Source organism: Girardinichthys multiradiatus, chromosome 4, assembly GCF_021462225.1.
Source record: "Girardinichthys multiradiatus isolate DD_20200921_A chromosome 4, DD_fGirMul_XY1, whole genome shotgun sequence".
NCBI lineage: Eukaryota > Metazoa > Chordata > Actinopteri > Cyprinodontiformes > Goodeidae > Girardinichthys > Girardinichthys multiradiatus.
This window is the reverse complement of record NC_061797.1, coordinates 47,674,791-47,694,614: the sequence shown is the minus strand read 5'-3', so window position 1 is coordinate 47,694,614 and position 19,824 is coordinate 47,674,791. Positions and strand designations below refer to the sequence as shown.

Below are 19,824 nucleotides of genomic sequence, written 5' to 3'. Positions count from 1 at the left end.
CAGGTTGGATTCAAAGAATTTTAGACCCTGCAGATGTTATGTTTATTATATGATGTTAAGTAAGACCCTGGAACTGAAACAAGGTGAACTTTCGTTTTTACTTTTCATCTTATATGCTACTAAATTCACAACAAAGACAACATATTTAATGTTCAAAGTGATACATTTCATTGTTTTTTTGAAAATATTCACTCATGTTGAAATTGATGCTTGCAGCATGTTCCAACAAAGCTGGGACAGGGTCATGTTTACCTCTGTGTTTCATCACCTTTCCTTTTAACAACATTCACTAAGCGTTTGGGAACTGAAGACTAATTGTTGAAGCTTTGTAGGAGGAATTCTTTCTCATTCTTGCTTGATGAACAGCTTCAGTCCGGTGTCTCTGTTGTCATATTTAGCGCTTCATAATGCTCCACACATTTTTAACGGGAGGCAGGTCTGGACTGCAGGCGGGCCAGTCTAGAACCAGAACTCTTTTACTACGAAGCCACGCTGTTGGAACACGTCCAGAATGTGGCTTGGCATCATCTAGCTAAAATAAGCAGTAACCTCCCTGAAGAAGACGTTGCATGGATGGCAGCAGATGTTGCTTCAGAACCTGTATGGACCTTTCAGCATTAAAGGTGCCTTCACAGATGTGCCATTTACCCATGATGCCATGGCTACTAACACCCACATACCATCACAGTTGCTGGCTTTTGAACTATGCTGACAATGGTTTTCTGAAGTGTTCCTGAGCCCGCGTGGTAATATCCGTTACAGAATGATGTCGGTTTTTAATGCAGTGCCTCCTTAAGGGGTGGAAGGTCACTGGCATTCAAAGTTGGTTTTCAGCCGTGCTGCTTACGTGCAGAGATTTCTCCAGATTTTCTGTCTCTTTTGATGGTATTATGGACTGTAGATGATAAAACCCCTAAATTCCTTGTAATTGTACGTTGAGAAATGACTATTTGCTCACGCAGTTGTTCATAAAGTGGTGAACCTCCCCCCATCCTTGCTTGTGAATGACTGAGTCTTTTAGGGATGCTCCTTTTATATCCAATCATGACACTGACCTGTTTCCAATTAACCTGTGGATTGATCCAGCAGGTGTTTTTGGAGGATTCCTCAACTTTCCCAGTCCTTTGCTGCTCCAGTCCCAGCTTTGTTGGAACAAAGTTGGGACTGGAGCATAAAATTCAGAATGAGTGAATATTTGCAAAAAACAATAAAGTTGATCAATTTGAACATTAAATGTTGTCTTTGTAGTGGATTCAGGTGCATTTAGGTTGAAGAGTATTTGCAAATCATTGTAATCTGCTTTTGTTTGCGTTTTACACAACGTCCCACTTCATTGGAACTGGGGTTGTAGATGATGGATTTTGTTTGCTTGTGTTTCAGCTCTTGTTTTTGAGGAAACCCTTAAAGATGTCCAGAGGGGTTTGACTGGTCTGTTCTCACTGGCTGGGACTTAAAAACCTGTCGTATTACATTCCTCCTATCTGTTGTCTGATTACTGTCTCAGCAGAACTCAGAGTGAAACTGGACTGGACCTGTAAGCAAAGAGAACAGGATCATTATACATTAGCAGGTTGTATAACCTTTATCAGAGCAGAGTCCAGAACCAATCATTCCATCCAAACATGCTGTCGCCTCTCCTCTCTGTGGTGTCTCAGTAACTCACTGACATATAAACCATGTCTTCCTCCTGCGACCTCCCAGGAACAGACTGGTTCCACACAGCAGCCGAAGTCAGAAGTTAGATCATCTGCAGATCCACATCTTGTTGTCAGACGCTTTGTCATGTTTGGGTCCAGGTCATAGGCATTTGATAATGATAAGATGATCAAACTGCAGCTCGTCATAAAGGTTCACCTTCATGGCTGGACTTGACTGATTTCTGACATATGTCCTCATGAAATCTCAGAGGAGCAGCTTTCTTTTCTGAACAATCATCAGAACAGCAGCTTTCATCTGGACCGCTGGTCATTTTCTGCTGCTGTACTCAGATCAAACCAAGGCCACCAACCTTGACTCTACAAAACTGAGAGCAAAAACATCCTTTTTTTGTCTGTGTAATTTCTGTAAAATCAGAAGCACATTTTATCGAACCTCAGACAAGCATGACATTTACCTCTGCACCAATGGGATGTCCCCCTCCTGTGCTGCCACCTCTCCTCAACTGTGTATTCCAGCTCCCCTCATTCTCAGAACCTTACCTCCATTATTCCTGCTTCCTGGCTAACATCTCTCCGTCTCCTTCCCTCAGACGAAGTGACCTTGTGGGAAACGTATCTCCATCTTTGTTTAATAAATATCGGAACCTTATTACAGTCAGATTGGTTTCTCCATGTGGGTCAAAAAACTAACCTCGAACATGACAGCAGCAACCTGCAGAGCAGATCAGCTTGGCTGTACCTAGAATCATTCAAATCCATCATTACTGACAGGTGCATTTTAATAAATTAGAATATACCTGAAAAGTGACTGTAATTCAACACCTCTGGTGAGAAGTTAAACTTCTATATAAACTTATATTACTGATTTAGATCAATTTACAGCTAATGAAGACTCAAAAACGTTGCTCCTCAGTTGAGGGTGTCACAGACAGTTCTCTCTGACACTATCAACAAGGGGGATAAGCAACAAAAGGTCATTGCTAAAGAAGCTGAATGTTTCCAAATATATCAATGGAAAATTTATCGTCCTTGTATCAACTAAGGCCAGTATTGAAAAAATTTTTCATAATATTTCTGTTTTAATAAACATAAAACGGTTTGGTATGAAAGCACTGTTTGGCACTGGTACCGTCACAGCCTATCATTTGCTTTCTCTAGCTCTACAAAAACACAATGCAGCTCTCTCTGACATTCTCTGTGCTTCTCTATCAACATCCTTAAAGCAAATATTAGATCTGTAGAACTTTTTCTTGGCGTGAAACCATACAGCTGCTCAAAGATGCTCACTTCTGACCTCAGTCTAGCTGCCACTACTATTTCCCATAACTTCATGGTAGGAGTTAACTTTATTCCTCTGTAGTTGACTCAAATCAGCATATCTCCCTTGTTCTTGAAAATTGGCACCACCACATTTCTTCTCCGTTCCTTAGGTATCTTCTCGCTCTCTAAGATATCATTGAACAGCCTAGTCAAAATCCTACTGCTGTCTCTCCTAGACACTTCCATACCTCCATCATCAGGACCAACTGCCTTTCCACTCTTCATCCTTTTCAATGCCTTCCTTACTTCTTCCATACTGATCTTTGCTACTTCCTGATCCACAATGGTCGTTTCTTCTGCTCTTTGTTCTTGCTTATTTTCCTCTTTCATTAACTATTCAAAGTCCTCCTTCTTTCTTCCCATCACACTTGTTGCACCTAGTACATCTCCATCTCGATCCTTAATCATCCTAACCTGCAGAACGTCCTTCCCATCTCTGCCTCTATGCCTCTCCAACCTGTAGAAATCCTTCTCTCCCTCCTTACTGTCCAACCTATCATACACGTCACTTTATGCTCTTAGTTTGGTCTTAGCTACCTCTACCTTCACTTTACACTGAGTCTCCCTGTACTCCTGGCAACTCTTCGGTCCTCACAGTGTCCCACTTCTCCTCAGCTGATCTCGTTCTCCTGACCCACTCCTGTACTTCCTTATTGTACCACCAAGTCTTCTTACCAATGTTCCTTCCAGAGAACATACCAAGTATTCTCCTGCCTGTCCAACCTTTAATTTAAATGTTTTCTAATCTTATTTTATTTGAAGTGTGTGCAAAAATTGTCTAAGTTGGTGAGTGAAAAGTGAGGAAAATATATATATAAAAAAAGCAAAAACTAAAAATGCCATATGCATATGTTTCCACCCCCATTGCACTCAAGCCCACCAAAGCACCCAGCCCCGGACACCGAGAACTACAAGTACACCAACGGGCAGAGACTCCAACCACCGGCAGGTAGTGTGGTGGGGAGGAAATAGGCCCCCCATAATATGGGGAGGCCTAAGCTGATCCAGGAGAGAGAGCAGTCCAAGACCCAACCTGTCACAAAAAAAAAAAACAGGCACACACAGTCACAATCACCAACTCCCACCCTCATGCATACACACAAAATCACTCGCACCCAACGCTAAGACAAACAACAATGGACATCATACACTCACTCACACTCCCCATGCATACTCCACACTCCCAGGTCCAGGCGCCGGCACCCCCCAGGAGGCGGTCCCCTTCCCTCCTGGGGCAGAGACAGGCAGACAGTGCTGGCACCGTCCAGACCCGGGTGACCCCGTCCTGGCACCCGCCCCCCCGCCCCGAACCCAGTCTCCAACAACACCCATCCACCTCCAGAGAGGGGGCTATGTACAAAAGAGGGGTCCACATGGCTCAAACCTGCCCGCCAAGCAGTCCCAACCCCCCAATGAGCTCCGATCCCAACCCCATGAGTCTCCCACCCCCAGTGAACCCCAACATGACCCTCCCCACAGGGCCACCTCCAACAGGGACACTGATATCGAACACATGCCCCGAACCCAAACGCCGCGAATCCCCTCCTCCACAGGGGCACACCCCCACAGGCAAACTCCATAGAAGAGAAGCCGATGAAGCCACACCCACACAGCGCAAGCTCCACACACAGCCCCACTCTAAGCAACCACACCCCGCTCCCCCACCACACAGCGTGCCGCAACGGCAAGGCAAGGGCCCCGCGCAACGCCACCCCTGCCCACTGGTGCCACAGGGCAGACCCCACTGAGCACCGCACCCACAACAGGACCCCCGACCCCACACCATGATGGGACAAACTCACGCACCAAGAGGTCCCCGACCAGCGGCAGGCACCCAAGACCAGTGTCCCCCACCACGCCCCCCTCAGCCCCAAAAAACACTACATCACTGCCACTGCAAAGACCGCCCAGGGAGAAACACTATCCAGCTCAGCTCCACCATCGCTGCCCAGCCAATCCAAAGGCTGGTGACCCCACATCCTAGAAATGGACACAACCCCTCCACCCCACAGGCTGCAGCCCCTCCACGCCATCCCCCAGCCCACCGCCCCGATCCCCCACTGGATAAGACAGCCAGCAGAGCAGCACACTTCCAAACCGCCCAACCCCCCCCAGACAGTGCCAGCAGCCTCAGTCCACCAGTCCACGAGAGGGACTGCTGTGATATTTTTAGCCTTGAGGAATGGACAGAAATCCCAGTGGGAAGATGTGGCGAGCTGATGGCGACTGAAGCCATTTGCACCTGGAATAGCTCTACAAAGTACTGACTTTAAGGGGGTGAACAGTTATGCACGCTGAAGTTTTCTGTTATTTTGTCCAAGATGTTGTTTGCTTCACAATTAAAAATGTTGGAGACATGTTCTGATAATGAAATGGTGACAACTCTCAATTCCTTTTAACCCCAGGTTTTGAGGCAACAAAACAAGAAAATACAAAGGGGTTGAATACCTTTTCAAGATACTCTATGTAAACTAAATGTGTTTGGCTTTTGTTCCTGATAATCACGTGGTGCCCCAAATAGTTAATTTAATCACAAATTCCCAACACTGCTCAGTTTTCAGGTTTGTCTAATCAGGTTTATGTGAACTCTGAGCTCAGCTCCTTGGTTTATTCTTCCTGTCAACGTTCTTTATATGCGGTGGTTCCATTAAAAACCAGGAAACCTAAAACTAAATCAGAACCTTGGCTGAATGAATCTACTCATGTTGAGCCTTTCACTGAGGTTTGTCCAGTTTTAGGCCTATTTTTCCTCTAAAATTCAGGAGAAATTTGTTTACAGCCACCTGAAAGCATTTTGAAATTATGTCCTTGACATTTTTCATTTGTGTTTTAAATCTCTTCATTGTGAAGAATTTGCTTTGCCAAGGAGTGATAATGATATCCTTCTGGCTTTAGCTTCAGGGGACCATGTGATCCTGGTTCTCCTAGACTGTGTCATGTTTTGAGTTTAAAGCTGGACCAAAATGCAGACAGGAGTTTGGAAGGATCATGATGGAGGTTTAATAAAGAAAACAGAAATTGCACAAGGAGAACGAGACATGGAGCACGGGCAGAATAACAGGAGGAACAAGCAATAAACCATAACAATCAGGGAGCCTATAAACTGAGGGAAGGGTGGAGAATGGCATTGAATGCTGGCGAGTTAATCAAGGGGACGTGGAACAGTTTGGATGAGAGCAAAACAGAAAAATGTTTTAATGTCTTGTATGGAACATTTTCAGGCCCTTCTGCTACTGCACTGAAATGGTTTAGATCTTTCCTGGCGGAGAACTTTTTGTTGTATCCGCCTCGCCCACCACTGTGAGATGTAGCTAAAGTTGACATGCCTTCCTTACATGTAAGGCTTCACACACACTGGATAACTGTGGTTTATAAGGCTCTTATTGGTTTGGTCCCTAATTATTTATATACTTTTTAGTGGAGAACTGAAGGCCGTTACGCTTTACGATGAAATGACACTCATTATTTCTTTGCTCTTTGTGGTCGAACTGAAACAGGAAAGAAAGCTAAAGGCCAGAAATGACTGCTTCAATGCGGCGTGGCATGGAGGCAATCAGCCTGTGGCATTGCTGAGGTCTTATGGAGGCCCAGGATGCTTCAATAGCGGCATTTAGCTCATCCAGAGTGTTGGGTCTTGAGTCTCTCAACGTTCTCTTCACAATATCCCACAGATTCTCTATGGGGTTCAGGTCAGGAGAGTTGGCAGGCCAATTGAGCACAGTGATACCATGGTCAGTAAACCATTTACCAGTGGTTTTGGCACTGTGAGCAGGTGCCAGGTCGTGCTGAAAAATGAAATCTTCATCTCCATAAAGCTTTTCAGCAGATGGAAGCATGAAGTGCTCCAAAATCTCCTGATAGCTAGCTGCATTGACCCTGCCCTTGATAAAACACCGTGGACCAACACCAGCAGCTGACACGGCACCCCAGACCATCACTGACTGTGGGTACTTGACACTGTACTTCTGGCATTTTGGCATTTCCTTCTCCCCAGTCTTCCTCCAGACTCTGGCACCTTGATTTCCGAATGACATGCAGAATTTGCTTTCATCCGAAAAAAGTACTTTGGACCATTGAGCAACAGTCCAGTGCTGATTCTCTGTAGCCCAGGTCAGGCGCTTCTGCCACTGTTTCTGGTTCAAAAGTGGCTTGACCTGGGGAATGCGGCACCTGTAGCCCATTTCCTGCACACGCCTGTGCACGGTGGCTCTGGATGTTTCTACTCCAGACTCAGTCCACTGCTTCCACAGGTCCCCCAAGGTCTGGAATCGGCCCTTCTCCACAATCTTCCTCAGGGTCCGGTCACCTCTTCTCGTGCAGCGTTTTCTGCCACACTTTTTCCTTCCCACAGACTTCCCACTGAGGTGCCTTGATACAGCACTCTGGGAACAGCCTATTTGTTCAGAAATGTCTTTCTGTGTCTTACCCTCTTGCTTGAGGGTGTCAATAGTGGCCTTCTGGACAGCAGTCAGGTCGGCAGTCTTACCCATGATTGGGGTTTTGAGTGATGAACCAGGCTGGGAGTTTTAAAGGCCTCAGGAATCTTTTGCAGGTGTTTAGAGTTAACTCGTTGATTCAGATGATTAGGTTCATAGCTCGTTTAGAGACCCTTTTAATGATATGCTAATTTTGTGAGATAGGAATTTTGGGTTTTCATGAGCTGTATGACAAAATCATCCGTATTAAGACAATAAAAGACCTGAAATATTTCACTTAGTGTGCAATGAATCTAAAATATATGAATGTTAAATTTTCATCATGACATTATGGAAAATAATGAACTTTATCTGTATATATATATATATATATATATATATATATATATATATATATATTCAGTCATTATTCATACTGATTAAAAGTACAGCTTGGCTTCTTGTTGTGGGCCATAAGACCCCTCTAGAGACCCCACAGGTGTTCTGGAAAGGTTCTAGCTGTGGACCTGCCTTCCTGAAGACCTGAGGGCAGCTATTCAGTCTGGCCTTTAGTTAAAGTTAAGAGTTGTTCATCATGTTTTGTAGTTATTAATAAACATTTTAGTAACTGTTACAGTGGGTACTTATAATGTATCGTTGTATTGCTGTTTAAATTAGTAATTTCACAGTTAGTTATGTTTTAATTACATTTTTCTTTATTATTTAAAATGTATTTTTATTCATGTTTAATATGTAAAGTCTTAAGTGAAATATTTTAATTCATTTTATTTAATCATTTTACCTTTCTCCATATAATATATAAACATATCTTCAGTGTTTCCTCTCTAATCTACATGGGTGTTTTCACACTTTCTCATCCTCTGTATTTGATTGATTTTTATTTTATTAACAATTGTTTTTATTATTTTTATCATTTTATTATTTGGTTAAATGTCTTTCCCTATGTTTTCACTTTCTTTGAAGCACTTTGTGTTAAACTTGACTGTATGAAAACTGCTCTTTAGTTTGATACTGTGCCCTCATGTGGCCAGAGAATGTATTACACTAACATTACGTTGAAGAATGAGGCTCTAAAAAACCTTTTTTCTTGTTTGTCTTTCATGACTTTTGTATTTTGATGAGAGTTTTTGAGAAATAATCATACTAAACATCGCCACAAGTCAGTGTTTTATTAATAAAATGCTAACAGATTAGCAGGCTGAACAAAAAACAAATGCAGAACCTCTCTAAAAGTAACTTGTATTAATTGGTCATATCCCAGTGGAACCGGTCACATTTTATTACCTACTTTATGCTGTATTAGTTTTACTTGCTTTAATAAAATTCAGTCTGCATCATATGCTGGATTCTTCCATCATTCTTTGATTTCTCTGATTGCTTACATTTCATGTCAGATATTAACTACTCTCATGTAGTCCGTACTTTCACAATAAACTGTCCCTCTGATATCCACTGAAAAAAATGATCTAAGAGGAGAGCTTTGGTAGCGATCATCTACAGGACTAACCTGCTCCCAGTACCTCCAATGTCCTGAAGTTGTCATTTCCAAGTTTAACGTTTTTAGCATGACAACACACTGTTGGTGAGACTGGGTCGGTTCAGGTCATTTAATCATTTAAAGACAGGTTTTTCAGTCAGTATTGACCTCCAGAACATGGAACATCTGCTGAGTCCAGACCTCACCTCAGTCAACAAAATTTCAGAGTCTCTGAACCCGGTTCTGGTTCAAAGCTTCCTGAGCCCCCCTGAACACTGACACCAAGTCTTTAACACTGCTAGATGATCGAAGCTTCACATCTTCCTCCTGTCTCTTAGTCCTAGTTTTCCTTGGGTTGGTGTTGAGACTGTTTGAGCGAGGGTAGATCCTGTCCTCATCCACCAGCAGCTCCTCATCCTGCTCACCAACTCCAGTCTTACCCTTCAGTTCCTGACCTGGCAGCTTGGGTCCCTCCTCTCCACCTTCAACCTTTCCTTTCATCATCTGGGGGGATGTCAGACTGTCAAGCCCCTCCAGCTGGATGGGGTCACAGGCAATGGTGCTGATGGATTTCTTGCTGTCTAGAGTTGGAGATGTTAAATACTGCATTACTTTGGACTTCTCCAGGGGAAAGGATGAAACTGTCCCCAGTCTGCTCTTCTGTGATGATTTGTCTAAGTCTGCATCCTTAGTCTGCATCAGGCCAGCATGTGATAGAGTAGAGGAAGGGTCACAGGGGGATATCAAGATATCAACGTTGGACAGAGACTGGGTCCTGTCCCTCAGACCTACGACTTCAAGAGTTGAAACAAGCTCCTTAATGGCCCCTGCAAACAAGAAGGACAGTAAGTCAGACAGAGTATCATATTTTATATTTATCATATAATTTGGCCGGATTCTTCTTGTGTAGACTCCATAAATGGATCATCTCTTGGCACTTTAAAAGACAGACAGGTTCAATTCATATCCAGAAATTTAATGAGGTAGAACCCAGACAATTTGATCATACAGGCAGATTTTAATTCAGGTTTAATCCTAGTTTTAATGTGATAGAGTAAAAGTTATGTAAGGAATCCCAGTTTATTGCTACAAGTCTCTGAGTTTGCAGCAATTCATCCTCCTGAGCATCTGTCTGGCAACAGGGAAAATAAATACTCCCCTTTAACAGGAGGAAACCTCCAGCACAGCATTTTGGATCACCTGGAGGCTTTTAACTGCATTCTGTGGATATCTTGATAGCAAAGAATCACAATAGCCTTGGGTTAACAAATGCATTGACTAGTTTTTCAGTATCTCTATTGACCACATTGTTTGATTCAGGTTTGTTGAAAACAGAAACTTCTGTTCCAGAACCATCTCGACTCGCTACCCAGTTGCTGTTGTTAATAATGTAAGTGGATCCAAGTGATAGCTTGAAGAGGAGGTGGTCTAAATTCCAATCAGGAGGTGATAACTAAGAAAATATGGAACCTGTTAATGATCTGTTCTTCTAGCAGTGGCACATATAACCCATGTAGCCGCTCTCAAGGGCTGGGATTGCCCACTTCTGATCTAGAATGGTAAAAGCAGGAAGAACGGTGCTGAGGATTTCCTGGCCCCAAACCACAGATGTTAACATTTTCTGCCTGTTTGTTATGAGCAAATCAATGTAGAGAGGAAATTTAAGCTTACAGATGTTGTCAAAGCGAATGAAATCAGAGTCTCAACTTAGCTTAAATGTCTTGGGAGGAATCATTTCTTTGCTCTACCTGTTGCATGTCCTCCCTCTGGTTTTGGTGCTTTTCTCTCTGGACTGAGATGGACTCTCTTGTCCTCGGTGTCTCCAGCTGTCCTGTCACCATGGTCCAGCTGGTACCGGTAAAGGCTGTATCCGTCAGCGCTGTTGATGCTGCCGTGCCGCAGCAGAGAGGATGGCTCACATACAGACGATCTGGAGCGCGTACGAACCAGGTCGGCCCGATCCACGCCAGCCAGCTTCTCCAGAGCGTTCATCATCCGTCCTGAAAACTCCTCCAACTGAGCCAGGCGGAGGTCCACTGTCTGCAGCGATGCCTTCATTGAGTGTTCCCTCTCATTCACCTCCTCGAGACGCATGGACATATTCTCCACCCTGAACAGACACAAGAGAACTTCACAATCAAGAAAGCAACAATGAGTCTGCTAAAGTTTCAAATAAGAAACTACAGAGAAAACCAGAATCCTGAATCAAAAACTAATCACTATTAACTTCAGTTACTTGATGCTTTTGAGTTATATTTCTAAAGTGCAAAGATAGATGTTTTTATTTCAAACCAGGTGAAATAAAACCATCAGGTCAGAGTTATAGCTACTCATTAGTAAGTTTAAGGAGGGGGTTTCGTCTTGACCTCTCAGATGTGACTCTGATTCGCTCATTGTTGGAGGACTGCTTCTCGTCTTCTTTCTCTCTGAAGTATTCTTCCACACACTGCTCCTCAAACTCATACAGACTCTTTATCTCCTCTGCATTAAGCACCAGCTCTGAGAAAACAACGTTTAAAGTCACAAATATCACTCTAATGTGTCTGATTCATTTTTTATAAATTGATGCTGTATCCAAACGGAAATTAGGAGTAAATCTGTTTTCAGGCCAACCAGTTGGACAAGCTGTGGTCCTACTGCTGAAGAATAATTTATCCATCTTTCTTCAAACTCACTTGCATAAAACTTGTGGCTTGTGCAGGTAACATGTTAGCCACTAATACGTGCCTTGATGGACCTCACTTCAAAACATAAACAAAAAAATTTTCTTTATAAGATTTCTATACCCAGTCCTCCAAAACCGGTATCCATAAATTCTTTGAGATTCTAAAACATGACTTGAACTGCTGTTACACATTAGTGGTTCTCTGTTACTCCAGGTCAGTTACTCCCTGACAGAAGATTCATGGGTCTTTGCTCCAACCATTCTTTGTGCCACAGCCATGGTTCATTGAGTTCTTCCTAGATATCTACATGCAGCTGATTAAATAATAATAATAAAACCAGTTTTCTCTGATTTGATGTCTAAACTGATGTCAGCCCTCATGTGGTGTGTGCTTTTACGGAGTCGCCTCTCGCGGTCGTCTCGCTCCCCCTCCGGCTTTCGTCTGCAGTAGCAGCACAGCCTCTTCAGCACAATGTAGATGTGGGGGATGATGATGAGGGGAGGAGGTAAGATGGGGCGGTCGTGAAAGGTCATGATCAGCTGGTACCGCTGAAACTTCCACACCTGGTTGGAGATGGACTTCACCTCAAAGAAGGTGTTGCTGTGGGAGAAAAAGATGAAGAGTTCCTGCAGTGGAGCCAAAGTTGGAGGTAAAGTTACCAACAGTTGGGTTTTCAGGGAAACATTTTCCATTTCTGGAAATGTGGATATGAATCATACATTTCATAAAACTGCATTTGTCCTTATAGAAATGCCGCACAAGTGTAGAAAAATTGTTATAATCAGTCTGACAGAGAGAGGTATCCCAATCCTTGTGGTTTTTAGTATAACAATGACCATCAGTGGGACCCATTGTGGGGTTCCTTGAGACAACATTGTTGTAAATAAGCGCCGTTTAACTAAATAATCTGAACTGAAACTATCTCTGTAGTTATGATGCTATAGGCTTAGGCTGCTGGAGGACATAATGACCACTTTACCCTCTTCGCTACATTCTCACACTACTCTCCAATTTTGCATTATTTGCTGTTATTTCAGCTTTTAACTTTATGTTCTCTCTTTTATCTTCCTAGAAGCTACACCTGGCCTGACTCTGTGTCTACCTGTGACACCTTTCTGGAGAGGGGAATTGTCCAAGCTTCTGCTGGCAACAACTTAATGCTCACCTTCTACAGATGATCCACATAGTCCTGTCTTTTGGTGTTTAACCCTTTCTCTCTCCTAGACATGGCTACTGACTGAGCTTGTACTGTGACTAACTCTATGTGCTCTCTTTCAGACTCTAACCTTGAAAATTGGCTCAGAGTTTATCTGTTCTTTCTTTCTAGATGAAATGACTAAAGGAGCTACATCCATTAACATTTACTTTTCCTTCCCATAGAAAGTACTCCTGGATCAGTGCTTCTTTGTTTTCTTTGTGTCTCTGCTCTGTTCTCTCAAACCCCCAGTTGGTCATGGCAGATGGCCGCTCACACTGAGCCTGGTTCTGCTGGAGGTTTCTTCCTGTTAAAAGGGAGTTTTTCCTCTCCACTGTCGCTACATGCATGCTCAGTATAAGGGATTGCTGCAATGTCAACGCCAGTGACTGTCCACTGTCTCTACATGCTCATCCAGGAGGAGTAAATGCTGCAAGTCACTGACTGGATGCAATCTGCTGGGTTTCCTTAGATAGAAAAACTTTTTATCCAGTTTGAATAAATAACTGAATCTGCCTGCACTGTTCAATGATTAGGATTAATTGGAATGTATGAACTTGACTTTTGTGAAGAACCTTGAGACGACATGTGTTGTGAATTGGCGCTTTATAAATAAACTGAATTGAATTGAATTGAAAAGTGTAGCACTGATTGATGGCTACACAGGAACTGATCTCTAGGCTTTTATTGCTCACAGCTAAAATTCTTCGTCATTCTTTTGATCATTTCATTTTACGTTCTTTTTCCTTTGCTTTATTATCATTTTAACTTTGAAAAACCACCAAACCAGTTGTCTGATTTGTTTAACTGTGTACTAACTTGAAAACAGCAATGAGCAGGTTGACGAGGAGGATGTTGGCCACCAGCAGATAACAAGCCATGATAGCCGGAGTTAGCCAGGCTCCAGGAATACATGGAGGAAGCTTCTTCCCATCTTCATCATACATGTTGTCTCCACACGGAGCTAAAACCACACAAACAGAAGTAGTCATGTATTATGGTCCATCCCTCTCTACAGATGAGCCCTTGGGCTGACTGAACCTTTTCAAAAGACAGATCTATAGTCGCACCGTTGCCTGGTTCTGCTGTCCTTACATACAAGGCAGTCTCAGTTCAGATGTTCTCATCAGGGTTTTAAGTTACCTAAAGCAATCAGACCTGGGATTCCCTCACTACTTTAAAGAATCTCTGGAACTCAACTTCTCTCCTAGCATCTTTCTATGCATTGATCCATTCAGTTTCTATAAGCCATCAAACCCCCTTCAAGGTGGCAGGGACTGGTGGAGTCCGTCATGAACAGGACTTCAGTCCTTCCCAGACTCCAGTATCTCACTCACACCTGAGGACTCTTTTCTTACATAAATCTTAAATTGGTTTATTGTAATAATTGATGCTTATACAAGGACCCCATGTATAACTCACTGTGACAAAATGAAAACACCTGGTTGAGCAGAACATACCTGTTCTGTAACATTTGGCCCTGCAGAACCTGAATGTGAAAATTACCTTCAGACTCCTACTCCTAGCTACAAGACCTCTGAGCTGAAAGCATCAGATACAGACTCTTATTTTGAAAAGCTTGTGTTTAATCAGTATAACAGACTGAAGCATACATTGTCTTTACATGAAAAAACAGAGCGAATAATATCAAGTAAGAAACAAAAACAGCAAAAATTAAATGTACTAAACAGTGTTGATAACTAATCCGGGCTGTGATACAAACCTGACAGAAAGCATTGACTTACGGTTAATCTCCATGGCATAAACTGTTCATCAGCAGCAGATGGTGAACAGAAGTGCAGCAGAGCAAACACATCATCAATCTGGGATAATGACTTCTGGTTTCAACAGAAGATAAAACATCTTAAACCAAGGAGGATCAAAACGTCTTCATGAACAAGGTGAATATGGGGCAATCAATGGACATTGGAACAAATGGTAGAATGCTGCCACCTATTGTCCATATTTGCATTAACATTAATATACATTAGTGGTTGAAACTCGTGTAGAGCTTCCAAATACCTCTTGAGAACTTTCTAAATACACGCAATATTAGGAAGGCAATGTTAAGGAATGTTTGGGAATATTCGGTTTTGGTTGGAAAATGTTTAGAGTCCTGCTTGGTTTTACCTTTGTGGAAACTGTTTCATTCATAAAATCCACGCTTTCATGTTGATTCCAGCAAATTCTGACCCACCCATCTGGATATTGCAGCTGAAGTCTGGACTCATCGAACAAGAAACCATTTGTCCAACCTGTTATGGTCCAGCTCTAGTTTAATTCATCCTCTAGACTTGAAAACTGGCTCAGAGTTTCTCTGTTTAGCTTTGTTTCTCTCCTGGATGAAGCCACTAAATAAACTACCAGCATTAATGTATCACTTTTCTTCCTCATAGAAAGTACTCCTGGATCAGTGCTTCTGTGTTCTTTATCTGTCTCTGCTCTGTTCTCTCAAACCCCCAGTTGGTCGTGGCAGATGGCCGCTCACACTGAGCTTGGTTCTGGTTCTGTTGGAGGTTTCATCCTGTTAAACGGGAGTTTTCCTCTCTACTGTCGCTACATGCTCATCCAGGAGGAGTGAATGCTACAAGTCACCCGATGCCATCTGCTGGGTTTTCTTAAATAGAAACTTTTTAACCCGCTTGAATAATAAACTGAATTTCACTGCACTGTTTGATAACAAGGAATAAATTGGAATGTATGTACCTGATTGTTTTTGTTAAGTACCTTCAGACGATGTGTTTTGAATGCTAGTTATATAAATTAACTGAATTGAATCGAATTCTGTTGAACCCATGTGGGAAATGTTTAATAGGTTTCCTGTTCTTAGCTGACAGGAGTGGTACCTGGTGTGGTCCTCAGCTGCTGTAGACCAATTGCTTCCAGGTTCTACATGTTGTACCTTCAGACCTTGGTTGGAACCAATGGTTGTTTGAGCTGATGTTTCCTTCCTAACCAGTCTGGAACCAATCAGCCCTTTCTCCTCTGATCTCTGACCTCAATAAAATACTTCCTCCACAGCTGCTGCTCACTGGAGATCCTTTCTTTTTAAGGCCATTCTCTCTGGACCTGAGAGATGGTTGTTGTGAAAATCCAAGTAAATCACCAGGTTCTGAAATACTGAAACCAGCTCACGTTCAGAGTCGTCTCCTCTCTGTCCCATCCTGATGCTCAGTTGAAACTTCAGCAAGTCATCTTCCCCACATCTAGATGCCTGAATGCACTCAGTTGCTTATATTAAACAGGTGTACCTAATAAAATGATGAGTGTGACCCTAACTTGGCTCAAGCCAGCCACGGGCGTAGTTTTAATAGCGGTTCAGTCTTCAGATGTGTAGCCAACGGGAGATTATTTTATTTCTAATCTGGGATTATTGAGTGTATTCAAAAAGTTTCCCAGAAGCATTCAGCTTAAATATATAGAGCCAAATCACAATAAATGCAATTACAAGTCACCTTACAAACAGGTCAAATTCATGCAGGTTCATATTTCATTCCAATAAACTAAAAATCAAGTGGCTCTATTGTTTCCTGATGCTGCTGCAGGTTGCTGCAGACCTGCAGTCCAACCTGGAAGCAAAAGCTTGGTGTCACTTTCTAAGGCCCATAGGGGCTAACTTTAAGATTAACAGTAACACATTGTATCTGTGAATTCTCATTCATTCATTAATAAAACAATGTTGATCAGGGACAAAATACTGGTCGACAGGACTCTGAAGACATTAAAACAATTGGTCTGAGGAGACAGAGGAGCAGGATCAGACGATGGAGAGGATGAGTGAGAAGATTAAGAGAAGAGGTTAAGACAAGGTTAAGAGAAACAGGAAGGAGGAAAAATGGGAAAACTTTGTATGGACAGAAGCAACATGAGGAAAGCATGAGGAAGATGGTGGAGATCAGGATACAATCAAGGAGAGAACAATCCAGAAAGAAGGAGAGAGAGACTGGGGGAGGTCAAGATGTGGAAGAAGACAAATCAGAGATCATGGAAAATAATGGTAGCCCCAATTAATTTTAGGGCAAGGAAAACATGATCAGGATGGGGAAGACTGAGGGAAGATTAACAGATGCCTTACTATAGACGCTAGTCTTACGGTCTATGGAGTCTGCAAACACTTCTCCGTAGATCATCCAGTAAGGCATGTAGAAGATGTTCCGAGCCAGACGCCATGTAGGTTCCTCATCTGGATGGAGGATGGCCTGCCGAGCTACACCAAAACTCATCAACACCACCAGCATGATGACAACGAAGTACAGCATGTCAATCATCTAGAGACATGTTGGAGACAAGGGACAACCAACTTAGGCAGAGATTCAAAGGTACAAACACAAAATAAACATTTTACTTTTTTTAGTAGATGATTTATTTATAACTGCGTGATGCTTTGGTTCAGTGTATCAAACTGTTTCCCTTAAAGAATCCATATTTTCCTGTAAACTTTTAGAGTGGTCCTGATCTCCAGATCTCCAGGCTTTCTGAAGGTCTTCTAGAGGTTGCCTTTGGAGTTTGTTTGGTGTTTCAGACCAGAACATTCCCAGTTCCCTCTGTGGCATCAAAGCCTTGGTTAAAGTTACATATGATTGCACTGTATTGGTACTCCTCCGTGACTTCCTACCATCTTCCCGATCATCATGACGTAGGGGCCCAGGTACTTGTTGACTCCAAAGATGTCGAGGACTCGGATGTACCAGAAAATAATGTCAACGCAGTAGATGACTCGTCCATAGCCCATGGAGGGCTCACTCTGGAGTCGCAGCAGTAAGCCCAGCAGGAAGACAGTGATGGCCGCCAGGTCGGTGATGTTCCAGTAATCCTCCAACCACACACTGATCTTCTGTTTCAGCTTTCCTGGCTCTGACATGAGGATCTAACAGCAGAAAGGGTGTCAGGGTTCTCAACAGAAGAAAGCACAAATTTAACGTCCATCCATAAACTCGCTGTAACAACCCATGTCTGTTTGGGACATACCTGTCTGATTTTCTCCAGGCCCAGAGTGATGATGTAAGAGATGACAATCCATTCCTGCAGAGAAGGCCAGCGCTCCATCTTCACCAGGATGATGTAGTTATAAAGCATGAGGTACACCAGGTAGGAGATCTGAAACACAGAGAGAGTTTATTTCGTGATCGTTAAATGACCATGACAGAACATCGCACTGAGGATGTCATACAGTCAAGCTCGGAAATATTCATACCCCTGGCAGATTTAGCCTGAAAAGTATTTTCACTGAACCGATATGAAATGAGACAAGCATCCGTCAAAAGAGAAAATCTGAATTAAAAAATCATTGCTTTTTAATTTTACAAAATAACATTTTTAATGCTATTTATCCTCTTATCAATATTAAATGGAAAACATCTGCACTGGCATCACAGCAATCAAGGTCCTCTTCTAATTGCTGATCAGATTGTTTCATCTCTCCTCTGGTATTTTGATGATTTACTTCTAGTGATGAGCTTCAAGTCCTTGAGGCTTCCTTGCCATCACCCTAATCTGTAGCTCCCTCCTCAGATTCTCTATTTGCTCCAAAACAATAGTACATCCAGTCAGAAGAAACATTTTGATTAAATCCATCGATCCACCCATCCATAGGCTGGTGCAAGGTGCACGGTCATCTTAAATAAATCTTTGAAGAACCTCAGCAGACTCCTTTCAGTGAGGAGAAGATCTACCCTGAATCTTCTCACCATATCTGTAAGTTAGAGACCTGCCACCGAACAGATGAGGCTCATTTCATGAGGTTTGGACTGAAATGGACCAGCAAATCCAGAACTTTAACTTTCAGCTTTCGTATGAGTCCACAGAAGTGTTCTTAAGTGCCAGAATCAGAAAAAACCGAGTTTCAGGTATAAACTAGCAGCACATTTCTGGTTCTGGTACCATTTTGGAAGGGAGGTGGAGTGAAGCCAACATATATGAGATGAAACTGTTTCTACATTTCTTTATGAGAGCAGAGCTCGTGATCAAAGACACACCACACCTTTTAACTTTTATCACCAAACATTCATACCAGCCTACTTTAGAGAAAAGGTTCTGTTAAAGGTAGGAAAAGTAAACTCGCCGTGTTGAACCAGAACTTGGTGAAAGGGGCATTATAAAACTCGTAGATCTTCCTCCCAATGGGAATCCTCAGGTGGTTCTTCTGGCTCTCTTCTTCATCGTCTTTCTTGGTCATCATGTCGGTGTTCGAGGAAGCTTCCTGAAAACGAAGCGCAGGTACTCAAACTGTTTTGATCTGCATTAACAACATCTGTTTTGTTTGTTTTATACCTTGTTGGATTTGTCCTCATCTTTACTTTTCCCGATCATGTTGTCCTTCAATGATTGGTGAGAAGCTTCATCTCCAAGTCTAAAATCCAGGAGCAGGATGGCAGGGGGGAAAATAATTCCTAAAATCACCTGAGGACAAGTCAAAACAACAGAAGGTTTACCAAAAACAAGTCCTAACACAGCCTCTATATGAAGCACTGCTGACGTCCCTCTGGGTGTTGTTCCTGAACTCTTTCTGTTGAAGGTTAAAATGTCAAAACCAAAGTGTTTCAAAGATTTTTGATTGTTTAAGGCAAGCAAACTGACTGCCAAGTGTTTGTGTAATTTTAAGTTATGCTCGTTCCATTTAATATTGTTTGTTCTGTAAACTGAAAGCCCATCAGTGCCCTGCTGTGACCTTCAGGCTGTTGCTCTTGCCCATCCTCAGGCACCCCATCCACATGTCAGTCAGCAGCATCTGGCTACAGGTGTGTGCGATGAAGTCTCTGTGTTTGGCAGCTACAGCCAGCTTCAGGCAGGTGGAGTTGCTCCAGTTCTTCAGCTCATAGGTCAACATCTTCATAGCCAGCTGCTCATCATGTTTGTATGACTGATCCAGCAGTTCATAGGCAAGCTGACCAAACTCCCTAAACAGAAACACAGCAGCAGGTTTTTCAGGTAACTGTCCACAACATCACACAGTCTTCACAGCATATTCATGTGTTGGACCATTTGTTTGCTGAATATTGGACCATTTGCATGTTGCTTGGACGCCACTATGCCCTTTTCAACGTCATCGGCCATTTTGTACCGCAGGATAGCC

At 42.8% G+C, this 19,824-nt stretch overlaps 1 protein-coding gene across 5 annotated transcripts in view; it reads right to left on the bottom strand.

The window, feature by feature from the left end:
• Positions 1 to 8,564: 8,564 nt before the first annotated feature.
• Positions 8,565 to 19,824, bottom strand: part of LOC124867429 (transient receptor potential cation channel subfamily M member 1-like) — a 36,121-nt gene continuing 24,861 nt past the window's right edge. For 4 of the 5 annotated variants that reach the window (XM_047363865.1, XM_047363867.1, XM_047363869.1 and 1 more), the window contains 12 exons: positions 19,420 to 19,648; positions 19,023 to 19,151; positions 18,814 to 18,951; positions 17,721 to 17,849; positions 17,368 to 17,619; positions 16,828 to 17,020; positions 14,498 to 14,518; positions 13,572 to 13,716; positions 11,955 to 12,157; positions 11,258 to 11,390; positions 10,640 to 11,001; positions 8,565 to 9,718 (listed from right to left, as the gene is read on the bottom strand). In XM_047363865.1, coding sequence (XP_047219821.1) covers positions 9,114 to 9,718; positions 10,640 to 11,001; positions 11,258 to 11,390; positions 11,955 to 12,157; positions 13,572 to 13,716; positions 14,498 to 14,518; positions 16,828 to 17,020; positions 17,368 to 17,619; positions 17,721 to 17,849; positions 18,814 to 18,951; positions 19,023 to 19,151; positions 19,420 to 19,648 — 2,539 coding nt within the window. In that variant the 3' untranslated portion in view covers positions 8,565 to 9,113. The remainder of the gene's footprint in view (positions 9,719 to 10,639; positions 11,002 to 11,257; positions 11,391 to 11,954; positions 12,158 to 13,571; positions 13,717 to 14,497; positions 14,519 to 16,827; positions 17,021 to 17,367; positions 17,620 to 17,720; positions 17,850 to 18,813; positions 18,952 to 19,022; positions 19,152 to 19,419; positions 19,649 to 19,824) is intronic. The other variant, XM_047363866.1, reaches the window with a different exon arrangement.